This window comes from Callithrix jacchus, chromosome 5 (assembly GCF_049354715.1).
Source record: "Callithrix jacchus isolate 240 chromosome 5, calJac240_pri, whole genome shotgun sequence".
NCBI lineage: Eukaryota > Metazoa > Chordata > Mammalia > Primates > Cebidae > Callithrix > Callithrix jacchus.
The window spans coordinates 109,212,539-109,231,672 of record NC_133506.1 but is presented as its reverse complement, the minus strand read 5'-3'; the positions used below and the strand labels follow the sequence as shown (position 1 = coordinate 109,231,672).

Genomic DNA, 19,134 nt, shown 5'->3' with positions numbered 1-19,134 from the left:
GATTATGAGCTGTGCACCCTTGTGACCAAGTGGCCAACTGGGAGCTAGCATCATGAGAGAGTGTCACATCGCGTATGGCTAGTCCAGGAAAAGATCAGAATCCAGAACTGAAAGTACAGTTTCCACTGAATGGATATCGCTTTCACACCATTGTGAAGTTGTTAAGTTGAGCCATGGAAGATCAGGGACCGCCTGTACTTCAGTCTTCCAAGTCTGACCTGGACCTTCGTGCTGCATGCAGTGTGTTGTGTTGGTCCCTCACCCATCTCCTTAGCCATTTGAAATTTTATTCCTCTTTCGTTCTCACCATCTCTAATTGCTGAGTAACAGAGTGCCAGTTCATTGACTCGCAATTTTGAGGGTAGATGTGAGGGACCCATGTACATGTGGATTCCATGGGGGTTTGAAATGCTCGGATGCCACTTGATAGATAAAAATGTTCTGCGAGTTTAGAGAAGGGAGCCACACTGGGCAGAGCCAACCCCTTTGGGGAACATAGGAAGAATTTGGCATCATGAAGTGAGGAAGGGAGGGATTTGGGTTAAAGAACAAAATGTTCTGTTTGTTTCAGGAGGGTGCATGAGTTGGGGGAGCAGGCAGGGGAAGATGTCTCTTCCTGGCCACTCACCCCCAGTGGTTCACACAGAGGGTGGACTTGTACAGCCTGAGAGGTGTGCTCCTCCTGGAGGGCAGGGAAGGTGGGGGAGATGGCTCCAGCCTTACCCTGTTGACTGTCTTGCATGTGTGGTCACCAGTATCCCCTTACCTGGCTCTATAACATCCCTCTTCCCCGCTCTCTTGCTCTCCCCAGGTGTAGTTACTTCAGACCTCCAGCATGGCAATCCAGTTCCGTTCACTCTTCCCCTTGGCGTTGCCTGGGATGCTGGTGCTCCTCGGCTGGTGGTGGTTTTTCTCTCGTAAAAAAGGCCACGTCAGCAGCCATGATGAGCAGGTGGAGGCCGGTGCTGTGCAGCTGAGGGCTGACCCTGCCATCCGGGAACCTCTCCCCATGGAAGATGTCCATCCTGAAGTAGCATCCACAACCCCCAGTGTCACACAGCCACCAGAAAAGGAGCTGTCCACCTTGAACAAACTGCCTGCAGAGCCCCCAGCATTGCTGCGGACACACCCACCTTGCCAAAAATCAGAGTCCTCAGGCAGCCTTCCTAACACCGCAGACATGAGGTTGAGACCAGGAACACGCAGAGACGACAGTGCAAAGCTGGAGCTAGCCCTGACAGGTGGCGAAGCCAAGTCAATTCCTCTAGAGTGCCCCCTTTCATCTGCGAAGGGTCTGCTATTTCCTCACGAAGCAACTGAGGCATGTAAGCAAGAGTCCCCATTCAGCAGGGTGCCAGGGAGGGGCCAGCCAGGCTACGCTGCAGCCCCTGCAGAGAAGCATGGCTCTGGGGAGAGGGCAAGAGAGACCGGTGGGGCCGAAGGGACTGGTGATGCTGTGTTGGGGGAAACTGTGCTTGAAGAAGGTCTGTTGTCTCGGGAGCATGTCTTAGAATTGGAGAACAGCAAGGCCCCTAGCCTGGCCCCTTTAGCAGGGGAAGAAGAGAAGGGGAAGAGCAGCCCACCCCAGGTGGTGGGGCTGATGTGTAAGGAAGAGTATGTAGTAGAGAAGTTGCCAAGTAGCCTCATCAAGTTGGCTCACACAGGGCTGGCGAAGGGTGATGAGGTGCCGGCACCCCCAGTCACAGACAGCAAAGTCCAGGACAGAGATGTCGAGGGAGAACTGGGCAATGAGGATAGCTTGGATAGAAATGAGGAGATTGAGCAGGCTGCCTTCCAGATAATCTCCCAAGTGATCTCAGAAGCAACTGAACAGGTGCTCACCACAGCGGTGAGCGAGGTTTCAGGTCATGTGCATCAAGCCTCGGCCAGTCAACTCCAAGGACAGAAGGAAGAGAGCTGTGTCCCAACTCACCAGAAAACTGTCTTGGGCCCAAACACTGCAGAGCCTGCCACAGCAGAGGCAGCTGCTGCCCTGTCAGATGCTGCCCTCCCATCACCAGGCCTCCGGGCAGAGGGCTCACCACCACCAAAGACCTATGTGAGCTGTCTGAACAGCCCTCTGTCCAGCCCCACCAAGGACAGTAAGCCAAAGAATTCCGCACACCACATCTCCCTGGCCCCCTGCCCGCCACCGACCACCCCCGGTGGAGAGTCGCTGGATGGGGTGAGCATTCTGGTGGAAGATGCCACCTGTGTCTCCTGCATGTCAGACAGTAGCCAAGATGTCCCTTTGGTGGCTTCCCCAGGACACTGCTCAGATTCTCTCAGCACTTCAGGGATTGAAGACTCTTGCACAGAGACCAGCTCAAGCCCCAGGGACAAAGCCATCACCCCGCCACTGCCAGAAAGTACTGTGCCCTTCAGCAATGGGGTGCTGAAAGAGGAGTTGTCAGACTTGGGGGCTGAGGATGGATGGACCGTGGATGCAGAAGCAGATCATTCAGGAGGTAGGAGGGTCTCGGGCTCATGCAGAGGATGGGGAGCTCCCAGTATTTCTTGGAGAAAGGCTGCACATCTGCCTCTCCCTTCTGCTAATTGTGCAGCAAAGTCAAGGTGCTGTTCAGCTCTTTGTCTCAACCTGCAGAGAGCCGGGCACACTATGGAGCTGGTGGGTAACTGAGAAGTTAGATTGCCCTGAAACTCAAAGTCACAGCAGCTGTAACTTGGTTCCCCAGCCAGTGACCTTCCCAAGGAACTAGCTTGAAGCTGGGCTCACTGATTAACATTAGTGTGCCTTTTTTTCTTTTCTTTTCTTTAAGTTATCATTATACTAGTGGAGATGGAGATGGAGTCTTCTGTGTTGCTCAGGCTGATCTTGCACTCCTGGGCTCAAGTGATCCTTCTGCCCTTGGCCTCCCAAAGTGCTGGGATTATAGGTGTGAGCCACCGCACCCAGCCCTTTGTTTTTTTTTCTTTTTTAAACACTACCCTCTTTGTGTGCGTCTGTGTGTGTGTGTGTGTGTGTGTGTGCGCGCGTGCGTGTGTGTTAATGGAGAGGCCTCCTTAGCTTTACTTCCCTCGAATACCAAGTATGGGTGTGAGTGTTTTGAATGGTTTGTTTCCTTTTAATCATGTGCTTGTTCCCATGTCTTTACCTGCTTTCCTTCTCCAGAAGCTCTTACAGGGTCAGTGCCCAAAGAATGGCCGCAGCTTTGAACACTTGTGGGAGGCTCGAGCTTCCTTAGTTGTTGCTGTCACCTTTGCAGAGACCTCAGCCATTTTCTTTCTGTGCAGCTGCAGCTCCACCCCCGAGAAAGTGGGGACCTTTGATAACAAGGTGTCCTGGGGTTTTCAAGTGCTGACCCCAGCGTAGACAGCTCAGACTGCTAACTTACAGGTCAGCAGCTCCTGGCCCTGCTTCTACAGCTACCCTGGGGTGTTTTCATTTATCTCATGGGGAGAGGCCACGAATATCCCAAGTGGCTCTCTCTGACTTGTCTGTCCTAGAGCCATTCTCTCCCATTTCAGCTCCAGGAAGTTTGGGAATCTTTACTGGGAATTTTACTACTTTCAGCTTCATCTGGTTTGTACCACACACTACATTTTGTCACCTCAAAGATGCAGTTAAGACACTAGTGTTTTTATGTACCTTGGAAAGAAAAAAGTACTGGCAGTCATGATTGTAGAAGGCAAGATACTATACGATGCATCCTAATCTAGGGATGTTAAAATGTTTCTTAAAATAGTGCATCTTAAAATGGGTGATTTTTATTTTATTTAAGAAGGAAGGAGTTTCCCTTTGCTTATTGCCCCTCGGCTGAATTAACAAGCCCTGCAGCCTTGCCTGCCAATGCTAGATGGACAGTAGTAGCTACCTAGACCTGTTGAAGTCTTCTGAGTTTAGGCTCGAACCTAGCCATGGTGTTGGGCAGGGAGGTTTGGGGATGGTGGGCAGAAGTCAGATAATACTGTCCACAAGCACGCAGTGGGTGCCAAGACCAGGTTGGTGCCTTATGTGCACCCTCACGTCAGCCCTGCTTTGTGTGTGAAGAAGTTGAAGCTGAGAAGTGTCCAGGGACCACCCCACTGAGGGAGCTGGAAGCTGGCCTTTGAGTGCAGCCTGAAAGCCCTGGTGTGATTCTGAGCCACTGCTGGGAGCCCTTGGAATGGCAGGTGTTAGCCAGTCCCATTCTGTGGGACAGAGGCTGACAGCTGTGAGTAAGCAGAGGTCCCGGCCCCTTCCCCAACCCTCATCAGTCTGTTGTGCTTCCAGCAGGCTGGCCAAGCAGTCTTCCCCCAGAAGGGCTACTTTTCCCTGCATGAATCCTGTTCTAAGCCCCTAGTGTGATGGGGGAAGTTAACTTTGAAGGTGATTCTTCCTTAGCTGCGAGCAGAATCTCTTGGGCCTTAGTTCTCTGCATCCAGTGTGTGGGTTGCTTGGCAAAGGATTCTGCCCAGGGTTTGGAGAAACCATGTAGAAACCTAATTGGCAGACTCTCAGGAGGGATCTGTTTCTGTTAATTGAGTTGTCCATATTTAAGCCAGGGCCACTTCTCTTGAGCTGGTCTGGACCCTCTTTTTTGTGACAGTCCCTTTAGCATACTCTTGAGCCCAAGTCAGGACCAGAACCCTGTTCCCATTGGGATTTCTTGGGCATGAGCTTTGTCCCAGTCTTTTGACCAAGAGATTATTTGAGCCAGAAGAGTGTTTAGAGTTGTACACTCTTTTGTCCACATCTAGCAAAGGAACAAGCAGGTCCCTGCTAAATATAAGAATGGGGCCCTCAGGCAGGCCAGCGAGGACTTTGTCTAGCTCTGCTTGGCTGAAGGCCAGTGCCTGTGACCTGGGCCTTGGGGACAGGAGACCGACCCTTGGTCTGAGGGGCTGGGTTAGGGTGTCAAGGTGTTCGTGGTCATCGGTCTGACTCCTAGGATCATGAGGACCTCAAGCATGCCTCCTCCTCTGCCCGGTGGGCTCCCCTTCCCTGGGCGCAGTCTATGTCTTCCCAGTTCACCACTTGTGTCTCTGCTCCAGCAGCTGTGGCTGGGTGCGGCTGCCAATTAAGCAAGTGGGACTGTAAGTGACAGGCTAAAATTAGGTGTATCGACACCCCCAGTCCTCCTTTCATTGGGGTTGTTCTGAGCCTTCTAGACTGTAAGTTGACAGTCACCTGCCAAGCTTGAGGAGCGGGTGTGGGGCAGTGCCTCTGGGAATGTGAGTTTGGGAAGTTCTGGGTTATTGGCTGCTGTGAGCTGGGGTCTGTGTGTGCGCACGCCTGCTGCTCCCTCCCCTGCAGGTTCTGACAGGAACAGCATGGATTCCGTGGATAGCTGTTGTGGTCTCAAGAAGACTGAGAGCGTCCAGAATGCCCAGGCAGGCTCCAACCCTAAGAAGGTCGACCTCATCATCTGGGAGATCGAGGTGCCAAAGGTAGGGGCAGCGTCCCCCAGGCTGGTTCCGTGGTAAGCTCAAAGCTCCCTGGGGCCAGGGCCGTTAGACCTGGGGGAGGAGGCCAGGAGAGGGACAGTAAGCCAGAAGGGGCCCCAGGTCAGCCAGAGGCTATAGGGAAAGGACACACTACACTTTGCCAAGGCTCAGAGAGCTTCCTGCAATGTGGAATTCCTCCAGCTGCCTCCAGGAGCTGCTTATTCTTGTACTTCTCAAATTTGCAGGCCTGTGTATCTCCCTTGGGAGTGGTTCTTGGATATTCTGGAGCTCAGATTTATTTGGAAAAAAAACACACTGAGGCCGTGGGGGCCAGCCAGAATCCCTTCACTGAGCTCTGCTCAAGTGCTCCAATGTAAAGTATATTTTATAATTGAGCAAAGCATAAATCCATATTTTAGAGAACTTGAAAAGTATAGAAATATATGCAGAAAATAAAAATCAGCTCTAATCCTACCCCTGAGAGTGACTGTGAACGACTTTTATTTCCTTCTCATCTTGCACCCTGTGGTTTTTAAACAAAACTGAGATTATGTCGCTTTAATTAATACTTTAAATATTTAACAATTTAATTTTCATGTGTTATTCTTTGAAAATGTAATTTTAACTGCATTATTCATTGTGTGAATGTCAGTTTACTTCATCAGTCCCCCATTCCTGAGTGCTTAAGTGGTTTTGGGCTTCTTGCTGTTAGAATTTACAACGTATTAGCTTGATCTTGATGTTTATCTCTGGGGCTCAGAAATAATTGTCAGACCACATTCTCCCACAGCCCTCAGCTCTGTGCTCAGGTGGAGACTTGGCTTGGTCTGAACTCTGGGTCAGAGTGGCTGTTTTGACTCTGGGTTGCAGGCTTTCTTGGTGCTTTCCTCTCTGGGGGACCCTATTACCTCTCCTGCCTGCTTTTCCTTCAGTGGTTACAAAGGGCATGATGACAGGCTGTGCCTGAGGAGGGGACCATGTCCCCAGTAGCTCTGCTGGGGAGGGGTCATTGGGGATTATGTGGGAGCTCATCTTAAGGGCTAAGTTTGGCTGCTTCTGTCTGCCTTGAACTCTGGTGCACTGGGCATTTCTGCATGCCTTGTGCTCATCTCAAAAAAAAAAAGGGGGTTTTTAGACCTTCTTTTTTCTTTCTTTCTTTTTTGGAGATGGAGTCTCACTCTGTCGTCCAGGCTGGAGTGCAGTGGCGTAATCTCGGCTCACTGCAACCTCTGCTTCCCAGGTTCGAACAATTCTCTGCCTCAGCCTCTCGAGTGGCTGAGATTACAGGTGCCCGCCACCATGCCCAGCTAATTTTTTTGTATTTTTAGTAGAGACAAGGTTTCACCATTTTGGCCAGGTTGGCCTTGAACTCCTGACCTCATGATCCACCCACCTCAGCCTCCCAAAGTGATGGGATTACAGGTGTGAGCCACCGTGCCTGTCAAACCTTCCATTTTCAAATGGAGCCCCTTTATCTTTGAATCTGAGTAGACTTGAGGGAAAGGGGTGTGAGAAATTGTGTGCTGGTGCAACTTCTCAGCGTGGGTTTTAGAGGAGAAGACACTGCTGCCTTTGTAGCTTTCTGGGTCTGGGCCACATTGTTGGGATGAAGGGGGACTCCTGGGTCCTGGAGCCAGACTGCTTGGTTAGCAGCTGTGTGATCTTAAGTAGTTCTTAGCTTCTCTGGGCTTGTTTCCTCAACTACAGAATGGTGGTAAAGTTACCTGTTTCATAGGTACTATGAGTAAATGTAAGTGCTTAGAATAGTCCTGGAAAATAAATGCTGACTTGGTAACAGCTAATATGTTTGAGTATGATCGTGTGTAAAACAGAAGTAGGTCTTTGGGTGTCCAGGGAATTGGTTTTCCATTAACCCTCTCATCTCCTTTTCTCTTTCTGGAAGCATTTAGTTGGTCGGCTAATAGGCAAGCAGGGGCGGTATGTGAGTTTTCTGAAGCAAACATCTGGTGCCAAGATCTATATCTCAACCCTGCCTTACACCCAGAGTGTCCAGATCTGCCACATAGAAGGTCAGTGGCATCTGCTGCTTGTATTGCCTCTTCCCTAAAATATTAAATAGAAGTCAATAGCATCTGAGTTTCAATTGCTATCCTTTTGGAGTAGGAAACCCTGCTTCTTATCCCAGGGAAGGGAGCATTTGGTGTCTTACTTACAGCTTTTCCCCCAGTTCAGGTGCCCACAGGAGACTCGGGTCCCTCCCTACTCTGGTCTTTGGCCAGGAGAAGTAAGGGTGTTTGGTTGGGTGGGGCCGGGGTCCTGGGTTCATAGTGCCCACCACCCCATGAGGGCTTCTCTCAGATTGCACACCCTGTGTGCTGTTCCCCTTTGGCCTTTTCCAAGCGGCCTGCCTCTTCCTGTTGCATTGAAAGCATGGACCATAATGGCAGAGGTATCATTTGAAAGATTTAGATGCCTTTCTTCATAAAGCAGAGCTTAAGAGTTTTGGTACCTCAAAGATGCACATGAACTCTATGCACAGTCCTGTGGAGTGGGATATGTGGCTGAGTTTTTGCGAGTGTGTGTGTGACTCTCCTCTTACAGTGATTGTGTGTCCTGCCCCGTCTCCTGCTTAGGCTCTCAGCATCATGTAGACAAAGCACTGACTTTGATTGGAAAGAAGTTCAAGGAGCTGAACCTCACGAATATCTACGCTCCCCCATTGCCTTCGCTGGCACTGCCTTCTTTGCCGATGACCTCCTGGGTGAGCATGCTCCTGGACTTCTTGCCTCTTCCCCCCAGATGTACCCCAAACAAGAAACTTGCCAGACTCAGGCTAAGAAGGCTAAGTGTACGTGAGTGCCTGTGCCCTCTCCCCTCTGGCCTCCACTGGTTGCTTCTGCTATGGGCCTGTTTTCTGGGGACAAGAGTTAGGTGGTGGTAGTGCTGATAGGAAACCAGAGGCCTCTTGGTCCCCACATGGGAGGACCACTTTCCCTGGCTCTGCTGCCTGGGCACCTTTTACATTTTCTAGGCATTTGCTTAGAAAGGGTGATGTAGTTCAGCCAGGAGATTGGCTGTGTCCAGGGTTGCCATTCAGCACCTGAGACTTGGGTGGGAGTAGAATCATGGGTTTGGACGGTGCTGTTCTTTCTTCTCATTGAGTCAGGCCTTAGCAGTGGCTGTAGTGAAGGATCTCTTTGCCCTTCCCCCACCCAGGAAGTACCTAAATTATAGAGAGGAGTCAGTACTCCCCACCAGGCCCAGAAATCCAGTGACTCAGAGGTTGCCCCAGGAGTTTGGCAGAGGGAAGAGCTACCATCTCCAGGGCCCCTATGTGCTGCTGGCTGCAGGGTCTCTCAGGGCTGTCACCCATATCCTGCAGCGTGTCTCTGGCCCCAGTTGGGCCTCCTCTCACTGAGAGTATAATTACAGAGTTCTGTGGACCAAAGACTATGGACTGCATTTTACACAGATGGGCTGACTGTGCTTCTCCAAGGGAATTGCCCTCCTGGGCTTTTATTATTATTATTTGTTTTTTAAGGATGGTAGGCAGTTCGGTTTTGTATTTTCCCCTTTCCAAAGACCATTGTGCTGGAGGGAGAGGATTGGGATGTCTTTTTCCTGTGGATATTTGAGAGTGGGCTGAACCCCACTTTATGCTTTACTCCTGAATCAAGAGTTTCTTCCCAGGAGGCTTGGTCCTAGACTCAGCTCTTTTTATTTTTGAGACAGTCTCACTCTGTTGCCCAGGCTGGAGTACAGTGGCACAATCTTGACTCACTGCAACCTCCGCCTACCAGGTTCAAGCGATTCTCCTGCCCCAGCCTCCTGAGTATCTGGGATTACAGGCGTGCACTACCACACCTGACTAAGTTTTGTATTTTTATTAGAGACATAGTTTCACCACGTTGGCCAGGCTGGTCTCGAACTCCTGACCTCACGTGATCCACCTGCCTTGGCCTCCCAAAATGCTGGGATTACAGGTGTGAGGTACTGTGCCCAGCCCCTCACTCTCTTTTTTAAATAGATTGGTTTGTACAGATGATTTCTTTCTTGGTACTCTGCTTGGCTCAGTGGGACTGGACTGATGATTCCAGATACCTTCGAACCTCTGGGGACAGGGCCAGGACTCTTAGCCAGAAGCTCTTCCCCTTTGTGACCACCTGTCTGGAAGGTAGAATAGATGCCCGACTGTCTGGAGCCCTTAGATGTTGCCTATAGCTTGGCATTGGGGAGCCAGTGTTAAGGACAAGTCTTTTAGAGAATAGTGGTGGCCTCTTCTAGGACCTTTAATATGGAGTCTGGCCACTGAAGAAACCTGCATTCCAAGTCCCAAAGTGGAATGAGTTGGGGGTGCCTATGGAATGTTGAGAATAGGACCAGGACTTGGAACAACAGAGGATAAAGCAGTAGGAGGGAGAGCAAACAGGATGCAGACTCTACTAGACCTTGACCATGGACCTGACCTGAGGCCACTGCTTTCTCTTGGGAAGGCAGCATAGATGCTGTCAGACCACAGGCTCCTGGGGCCAGCTGCCAGACCACAGGAGTTGGCTGAAAGGCCTGATGGCCTGCCTACTAATTTTCAGGAGTCTTGTTCTCAGTGGCCACCTCATTCCTGTGTTTGCCCTCCCTGGGTCTTAGAGATTTATCAACAAAAGTGGGAGGGAGGGCAACACTGGCAGGTTGACCCTGCCCAGGCCTGTGCAAGGCCCAGCACTGCCTCTGCAGTTGCTTCTTGGTTGCCCAGTATCTGAGACCTTCTCTGCCTGGCCCTGAGGTGAGGCTGCCCCTAATGGCTGCTCTTGGTATTGCAGGACACAGCCACAGGGGTGTCGAACACTTTGTATTGTGAAAGTAGTCCTTCAGCCTCTGCCTTCTGGGTGCCATGTTGCCTTGAGTTGCCCTTTTCAAAGATATGCCAGCCCAGAGACTTGCCACTTGCCCTTGGGCCTCGGGACTTACTCAAACATGAGATGAGAAGGATTATTTCAGTGACTGCTGCTCCTTCCCCTCTACAGCTCATGCTGCCTGATGGCATTACTGTGGAGGTCATTGTGGTCAACCAGGTCAACGCCGGACACCTGTTTGTGCAGCAGCACACACACCCTACCTTCCACGCTCTGCGCAGCCTCGACCAGCAGATGTACCTCTGCTACTCTCAGCCTGGAATCCCCACCTTGCCCACGCCGGTGGAAAGTAAGCAGTGCTCTAAGGAGCTGGAAAGGGGGGCCCTGGAGTTGCCTGTTCTGCCCTGGCTCCTGATCAGGAGGAGGCTGTTCTGGGGTCCTTCATGGAAGCTGCATATCTGAATTCTTGCCCTTGTTATGGAGCTGGGGTGGGTTTCCTGGGTAGGCAGAGCTGGGGTGTCCACTGGCTGGTGGAGTGATGGGTGTTGGAGTAGAGTTTTGACATAGGGATTCAGATCCCAGTTCTGCCACTTATTATTTTTTATTTTTTTTCCCCTTAAAACTAGTGTCATAGTTTCTCCCACCTATTTATTATCTGTTAAAGGGGGTGATACCCACTTGTTCCAGGAATTAGTGTTGAATACTGTATGTGTTACATATAAAGCACCTGATGCATATACTGGTTATCATTAAAAAATCCCTAAGTCCAGCAAGACTATGCAGTGGATTGAGTCATCTCCATTTAACAGATGAGAACACTGAGCCTTGGATATCAAGTGACTTGCCTCTGTGAGCAGGATCTTGGGTCTGAGCCCAGCCTTTGTCATTATTACCTTTGTTGCCCTTAGGATGGAATGTCAGAACATCACCCATTCCTCACCAGAGGAGGATGGGGTCCCTCAGTTCATTAGAAAATCTTTTGAAGTGATCTGTAGCTTTTTGTGTGTATTTTTTCCTTTTGGAAGGATAAGGACTTAGTTTTCATCAGCTTCTCTAAAGTTGCCTTAACCCAGCAGTAAAGACTGAACCAGAGCCTGAGGGGTAACTGCCAGGGGCTCTCTGTAAGGGTCAGGACCCAGCACAGTCAGCCTCATGTCACAGGTTCTCATCCCGGCTAGCCTGGGGCAGCTTTTGGGGTTCTGCTAGGAACCTTTACTCCATGGTCTCATCTGCCTCTTCCCCACAGTGGGTTAGTGACCTCTTGATGCTGGGTGGCTGCCCAGGTGCTCTCAGGACTTTCCAGAGGCCAAGGGTAGAAGAAGGGGCTTTAGGCCCAGGAGGCCCCTTCTGGTCAAGCTCTCCATCTGAGTTGTGGGCTGGAGCAGACCCTAGGTACGAGGATCCTGAGATCTGCGGCACTTGGTTTCTTCAGGGACTTTTTCTTAAATGTAAGGCTGGCCCTGGCCCCCATTCCTGAGTGCTGTATTTCCTTGGTTTATTCCTATTTATCTGTGTCCCTCTTGGGTCCCAGTAAGTTCAGAGTAACAGATCTAGACTGAGCGCTTTTCAGTCTGCATGGCTTCGGGGGTGGCACACTTGCTAGGCTGAACTTCTCACATCCAGGTTCTTCGCTTGGCTGGTCTTGGGCTCTAGGGAGGCTTTGCTGGGGGCCCATTGCTGTTCCTGACCCCTGTACTGCAGAGGCCTCTGAGAGGTAACGCAGGGAGGTGGGTAGCAGCCACGTGGCCCTTGGTGCCCTGCCCTGGACCGGGTGTTCCACACACTCCTCTCTCTGCCCTGCAGTAACGGTCATCTGTGCCGCCCCTGGTGCAGATGGGGCCTGGTGGCGAGCCCAAGTGGTTGCCTCCTACGAGGAGACCAACGAAGTGGAGATTCGATATGTGGACTATGGCGGATATAAGAGGGTGAAGGTAGACGTGCTCCGGCAAATCAGGTGAGTGGAGCCACCTCAGACAGGCCTACGCCCTGCTCATTCTGGGATGTGCCATCTCTACGTGTCTGGCTTAGTTGTGCCAGGCCTTGGGTGAGGGTTAATTCTTCCCTCCTGCTGCCTACTGTGTTTTGGCAGAGTCTGATAGAAACAAACTTGATTACTTGCCTCAGCCAAACTGAGCTAGAAGGCCCGTGTTATGGAAGAATCCCCAGCATCATCCTTCAGAAGTGAAGCTGGGCCAGGTGTGATGGCTCATGCCTATAGTCCCAGCACTTTGGGAAGGTCGCTTGAGGGAGTTCAAGACCAGCCTGGGCACTATAGCAAGACCTCATCTCTACAACCAAAAAAAAAAAGGAAAAAAGTGAAGTGGGCTTCTTTTTAGGAATTTGCCGTAGGAAGTCCCTCTGAGGTCAGGCTTGCAGCAGGGCTGGCTGCCTGTGTTTGGGTGTGCTGTGAGCCGTGGCCTGCTGCAAAGTATAAAGTCTCTGCTCTGCTGCATCCTAGGTTATAGGTGTCGCTGTACAAAGGTAAATACTGGCTTGGAGTGGAATCAGCCTTCATGTCCATGTTAAACTTGTTCCTCTCTTTCCTTTCCAGGTCTGACTTTGTCACCCTGCCGTTTCAGGGAGCAGAAGTCCTTCTGGACAGCGTGATGCCCCTGTCAGGTAACAGCTGGGGCCTCTGGCTTGGGGGATTGTGAAGGACAGTTGTTGAGAATAGGCCTTTCTCTCTTAGAGCTTCTGTTCTCACCCGGAGGACTTAGGCTAACATAGGTGGCTGCCACTCGAGAGTTTCTGATTGAATAGGTCTGGGCTCAGGCCTGGGAACTTACGTTGCTGTCAAGTTCCCAGGGGAGACCAGTGCTGCCGATCTGTGAAACAGCCTTTGAGGTCCACTGCTCTAGTCTGTATTCAGACCTCAGGCATTGAGGGGCTTCCAGCAAAGGCACTTTCCAGATCGTGGTCCAGACCCAGAGTCTTTTTTTTTTTTTTTTTTTTTTTTGAGACGGAATTTCACTGTTGTTACCCAGACTGGAGTGCAATGGCACAATCTCGGCTCACTGCAACCTCTGCCTTCTGGGTTCAAGCAAATCTCCTGCCTCAGCCTCCCGAGTAGCTGGGACTACAGGCGTGCACCACCATGCCCAGCTAATTTTGTATTTTTAGTAAAGACGGGGTTTCACCTTGTTGACCAGGATGGTCTTGATCTCTTGACCTCGTGATCCACCCGCCTTGGCCTCCCAAAGTGTTGGGATTATAGTCGTGAGCCACCGTGCCTGGCCAAGACCCAGAGTCTTAGCCCTGGTGTTCAAGGGTGTGCTGGTCACTGAAATGGCTCAGCCAGGCCATAGCTCCATAGGGGCACAGTGGGGACATCCTATCTGGTGTCTTAGACTGCAAAAGCATTGACAGAGGGAAGAGGATTGGCAAAATCTTGGCCAAATTACTTAGCCTCAGTTTTCACCCCAGAACATGGGAATGGTACCTGTCTTTCATGCTGGCTATGAGAATTACATAAACCCAGGATCTGGTGTCTAGAGGGTAGTGAAATGGCAGCTGTTTATGGCTAGGAATTTTCTATTTGTAGGTGATAGTCAGTTCATCCCATCCCACTGCCTCCCCAGGTTTGCCCCTTCTGATTTTCTTTTTGCTTGTCTTAAGCCATTGCACGCGTTGGAGACTCTACAGTCTAGCTAGAGTCGGGTCAGAGGAAGCACAGGGGCAAGATCTTTGTCTTGCTTCTTTTATTGCTGTTGCCTCCCCTTTCTCTCTGTTTCTGTCCATCTAAGCGATCTGTCCAGACCCAGCTGAAACTCTCCTTAAGATTTTCCCAGATCTTCTTTGATAAACCCCTGTCTCCCATCCTTACCACCGCTTGCCTTGGATATGTTGTTCTATGTAACATCTGTAATCCAGCAAAGCTGAATGCTGCCGCAGTGCTTTGCCCACTGAGTAGCTGCCCTTATTGAGCTGTGTGGCCAACTGCCTGGGTTTCATTCACACCTTCCCACTTGGGAGCTGGTTGACCTTCGGGAATCAACCTTTGCCTGAGTGTTCTCTCCTATAAAGTGGGGATAGCACTTGGTGTTACTAATTTGGTGGAAGAACACATACTACATGCCATCTACTGCCCGCACCCGAGTTGGTGGCGGTGGTGCTGCTGCTGCTGGTATTAGTAGTGGTAGTGGTGAAGGCAAGCATTTCTGTCCATCTGTTGTCTGTACTCTAGTGGGCAGCATGCAACGGCGGCCCTGAGTTTATCCATGGGGAGTCATATGGAGGCCTAGGCTCTGTCCCTGATGTGGGTGGATCTCCCCAGTGCGGTTCTCAAATCCCATAGCATCTGAAGCATTCTACTTGGAATGTTCCGGAAACTTGTGTACGTGACAAGGGTGCTTTGCCTTAGTGAGAGTCTAAAATGCCACTTTTCCTTTTCTTCCTGAAGATGATGACCACTTTTCACCGGAAGCAGATGCCGCCATGAGCGAGATGACTGGGAATACAGCACTGCTGGCTCAGGTGTGTGGGTGGCGGGGGTGTGGGGAGGCAGGTTGGCTAGGTTCCTGAGAACTGACCTTTAAATGCCTTCTCTTATGGCTTGGCCCTGGATTGACCAACAGTATTTCAGGAAAGGTGCATGAAATAGCTAATACTTGATATTGGTCTGTTCTCATATTGCTATAAAGAAATACCCGAGACTGGGTTATCTATAAAGGAAAGAGGTTTTATTGACTGATAGTTCTGCAGGCCTGGTGAGACCTCAGGAAACTTACAATCATGGCAGAAAGGGAAGAGGCACAGCTTACATGGTAGCAGGCAAGAGACACTGAGTATGCGAAGGAGGAACTGTCACATATTTATAAAACCATCAGATCTCATGAGAACTCACTATCACAAGAACAGCATGGGGATACCACCCCGTGATCCAATCACCTCACACCAGGTGTTTTCCTGGACACATGGGGATTATGAAGATTACACTTCAAGATGATATTTGAGTGGGGACACAAAACCATATCAATACTTTTTCCGCCTCTTCTTCAGGTGACAAGTTACAGTCCAACTGGTCTTCCTCTGATTCAGCTGTGGAGTGTGGTTGGAGATGAAGTAAGTTCTGCCCTTCTTTTCTTTCTGTGTTCCTGGCCCAAAGTAGTGGATTGATTTGGAGCTGGTTCTGGGATTTGTTTCCTCTTGAGTTAATTAGAGGCTATGACTGTAGACCAGCACCTCCCAGGGGACACTTTGGATATCCTGATTGGGGGTGGTGATGTCAGTGTCCTCTAGTGGATCGAGGCCAGTAGTGCTGAGGTGGAGAAACCCTGTGCGAGACCTTCTGGGACTTTCCATCTGTTGGGTTTTTCTATCCTTAATCTTATGGTATGAAAGCTTAAATTTCTTCAGCATATTAAAAAGCCTGTCCTGGCCAGGTGCGGTGGCTTATGCCTGTAACCTCAGTACTTTGGGAGGCCGAGGAGGTCAGATCACTTGAGTTTAGGAGTTTGAGACCAGCCTGGCCAACATGGCGAAACCCCATCTCCACTAAAAACACAAAAATCGGCTGGGTATAGTGATGCACACCTGTAATCCCAGCTGCTTGGGAGGCTGAGGCAGGAGAATCACTTGAATCTGGAAGACAGAGGTTGCAGTGAACCAAGATTGTACCACTGCATTCCAGCCTGGGTGACAAGGAAAGACCCCATCTCAAAAAAAGTGTATTCCCATGCCACAGCAGGCAACAGAACACGTAAATGTCCCTGTTGGCTAGAGCATAAGCCGTGTCCCCCACTCTTTTTTTTTTGAGACAGAGCCTCGCTGTTATTGCCCATGCTGAAGTGCAATGGGATGATCTTTGCTCACTGCAACTTCCGCCTCGAGTTCAAGCGATTCTGCCTCAGCCTCAGTAGCTGGGATTACAGGCGCCTGCCACCATGCCCTGAAAGAGACGGGATTTCACCATGTTGGCCAGGTTGGTCTCGAACTCCTGACCTCAGGTGATCCACCTGCTTCAGCCTTCCATCGTGCTGGGATTACAGGCATGAGCCACCACACCCAGTCTACCCTGTTACTCTTGTACGTCTTGCCTGCATTGGTGATTGGAGAGGGGAGAACTCAAGTTGGCTTGGGAGATGGCCCCAAGGTGCCATGGACAAAGCTTTAAGGAAACTTTCTTTTCCAGGTGGTGTTGATAAACCGGTCCCTGGTGGAGCGAGGCCTTGCCCAGTGGGTAGACAGCTACTACGCAAGCCTTTGACCCCCGGTTCCCCAAGCTGCTTCCTGAGAGTCTTTTTTGCACTGTTGAAATTAGGCTTGGCACTCAAGTCAAAGATTAACATCAGAATAACAAACATTGTCCTCTCCAGAAAGTCCTTTCTTCCTCCATATGTAGTCTTATCGAGAAGCGTTTCATCTCTGAGAGAAAAGCATGGAACTCTGGGTTCTTCTCAAAGCCAAAGGATAGTGTTTAACAAGCCAGCTGGCTGATCCTTGTTCTCAGCTGTTTAAAAAAACAAAAGGAATAGAAACGGTCTCACCAAATTGTCCTATTCCCCCTGTTCCATTCTCTTCTTCTTCCTTCTATATCCTTCCCCAGCAAAAACCAAACAAACTGGCACACAGGCCAGGGATGTATGTTGCTTGCTTGAGAGGGTTTCTTCTACTTCACAATCTTTCTTCAGGGAGCAAGACATGAATGGACTAATTGGTATCCACTACTTGTACAGCTTACATACATTAATTGATGACATTTTAACTGGTTTTTATAAACTCCATCTAGGTCTCAAAACACAGACTTTTTAAACTGCAAATGTAAATATGAAATGGTCATCACACCTCCGACCTTGGTCAGTGGGGAGGGGAACTGGTATCCTGCCAAGCCTGGTTGTAATTTGTAACCATTTTCTATTTGTGCAAACTCTGTAAATATGTGTTTAAACAAATGTAATATTTTGTACAAGATACACTGGAGAACAAAGGGAACTCAAGATTTTTCCAGCCACATGTCACCTGTAAGTAGAAGTCAATTCTGCAGTCAGCTGCCAACCTTGGTTCCTGTGGCCGGGGCCCCTGTGGTTTCCTGAGCATTGGACAGGTGACTATAGGGCAGAGACTGTGATCTGGGAATATTTTGCTGTACAAATCTGTTAAAGAAAAAAAAAAAAAAAGGAACTCATTGAATTAACTTGCAGTGGTGTGTTTGATTCTTTTTTAGACTGGCTTCAGCATTGTGCAGCTGAAAAATAAGTGACTTAAGTAACTTACATAAATCTTCAATTGTATGAACTATAGCTTTGAGTCCATTTTTTTCCAGTGGTGAAGAATTGGGGGGTGGAGAGTGAAGAATGAGGTGGTAAGTGTGGCGAGCTGGATCACAGGCCCCACACAACCACCTCTATAGGAGACTCACCGTTTTTTGAAGACAGTTTGACCAGAAATTTCTGTCTGGCCTTTTCATCTCCTTGTCCCACCAGGTGGCAGCCAAGCGTCCTCTGACTTCCTTCACTGCGAATCAGCTACCCAGACTCAGTTTAAAGCGCTGGTTTTCTTTGGTTGTACATTCTTAATAGATCTATGAGGTTATTTAATCTACTATGGTGATGAGAATTGATGTAAAAAATACAGGTTATGGGAAAAGATACTGCCTCAATTTGACGGCTCCTTGTCTTAAAGGAGTCTCTGATCACTGCGGCCCAGGCCTACCCCCAGTGCCCCTCACCACTTCCCCTCCCTGGTCTCCCTGCGTTTAAGGCCTCTGTCTTCAGGGCTGTTGTGCTTGAACTCGTCTCTAGAGAGGTGAGATAGCCTGAGGGTCATTCAAACTGGAGGTATCCTCCCCACCCCACACTCCTGGGAGCTCCTCCCAGTTCCAACCTCTCTGTCCTGGCCAAAGGCTGCAGCCCCATGAGCCTGAGCTGTGGCCATTGTCAGGTGCCCATCTTCCCCTCAGTCCAGGTTCTTACCTGTGTGGTTAAACAGCTTCTGATTCCCTCATCTGTAAGATAATGGTATCAACCTCATAGGCAGTTTAATTATAGCAGTGCCCTCTGCTTCTACAGGGCTTGGTCCCAGGTAGCTCTCCTGCAGTCTTAGCCTTAGCCTCTAAGTCCTGGCAGGAATTGGGTGTGACTTTGGCCAGAGTCACCATACACTTAGACCCATGTCTAAGCTTTTCCTCTATAACCCAGCATTGCTGGAGCATGAAAGGGTCTACAGAAGCCTCCAGCTAGCTTAGGGAGAGCTCACAGAGCCTCTTGTGCAGATTTAGCTTTTCTCTCCAGGGAACCATTGAGAGGTTTCAAACATTATAACATGATTCTGGTGCAAGGAGAAGTATGGGTGAGGTGGAGGTGTAGACACTGAAGCTAGGGTAGTCATAACCAGGTAAAAGGGATTCCTCTGGGATGGAGCCTGGGACAGATAAGATATGACGAAGTCGGGATCCTCAGATAAAGCCCCTTAGGCTTTAATGAGTGGATGGGCTGCTACCCAGGACTCCCAGGCCTTAGAGTCCTACCCTGCAAGGGTGCCTCCATTAGACTCTGTTTGGAATGCCAGAGGAAGAGCAAACCGGAGGCTGGTGAAAGACTTGTACTCCTCAAATAAATGCTTCTCAGGTTGTTACAGGCCTTTGATTGATTTCCAGAGTTCTGAAAAACTTGACTTATAACCGCTTTGCCAGAAATCTCATTGCTCTTAAGGAGGAGCAGATTTATGGAGGTCCTCACGCCATCACTCTGCAAGTCAGCTTTCTGGGCAAGTGCATTTGTGATGCCCTCTTTGAATTACCTGTGGGGCATCCAGGGGATGTCTTGGTGTGTATTAGAACCATGGGACATGGTTCTTCTCATGGGAGAAGCCAGTGTTGGCGAGAGACGTGTAATCTGCCCAGGGTGTTGGGGAGAGGGGCGGAATGCTGGATGCAGGAGGCTGGAGCTTCCACTGCAGGTGTTGGTGTCAGTACTGCCCTTCTGGTCTCTGGGGCGTC

The 19,134-nt window shown here is 50.0% G+C and overlaps 1 protein-coding gene across 7 annotated transcripts in view; it reads left to right on the top strand.

Annotated features, from left to right (window-relative positions):
- AKAP1 (A-kinase anchoring protein 1) overlaps nt 1-17,432 on the top strand; it is a 36,784-nt gene extending 19,352 nt beyond the window's left edge. For 6 of the 7 annotated variants that reach the window (XM_035301134.3, XM_078374119.1, XM_008997317.5 and 3 more), the window contains exons 2-11: nt 812-2,468; nt 5,258-5,391; nt 7,292-7,418; nt 7,983-8,110; nt 10,371-10,548; nt 12,003-12,153; nt 12,751-12,818; nt 14,599-14,672; nt 15,198-15,260; nt 16,330-17,432. In XM_035301134.3, coding sequence (XP_035157025.1) covers nt 836-2,468; nt 5,258-5,391; nt 7,292-7,418; nt 7,983-8,110; nt 10,371-10,548; nt 12,003-12,153; nt 12,751-12,818; nt 14,599-14,672; nt 15,198-15,260; nt 16,330-16,404 — 2,631 coding nt within the window. In that variant the 5' untranslated portion in view covers nt 812-835 and the 3' untranslated portion in view covers nt 16,405-17,432. Of the gene's footprint in view, nt 1-62; nt 241-811; nt 2,469-5,257; nt 5,392-7,291; nt 7,419-7,982; nt 8,111-10,370; nt 10,549-12,002; nt 12,154-12,750; nt 12,819-14,598; nt 14,673-15,197; nt 15,261-16,329 lie in introns of those variants that run through there. The other variant, XM_078374123.1, reaches the window with a different exon arrangement.
- Nucleotides 17,433-19,134: the final 1,702 nt, after the last annotated feature.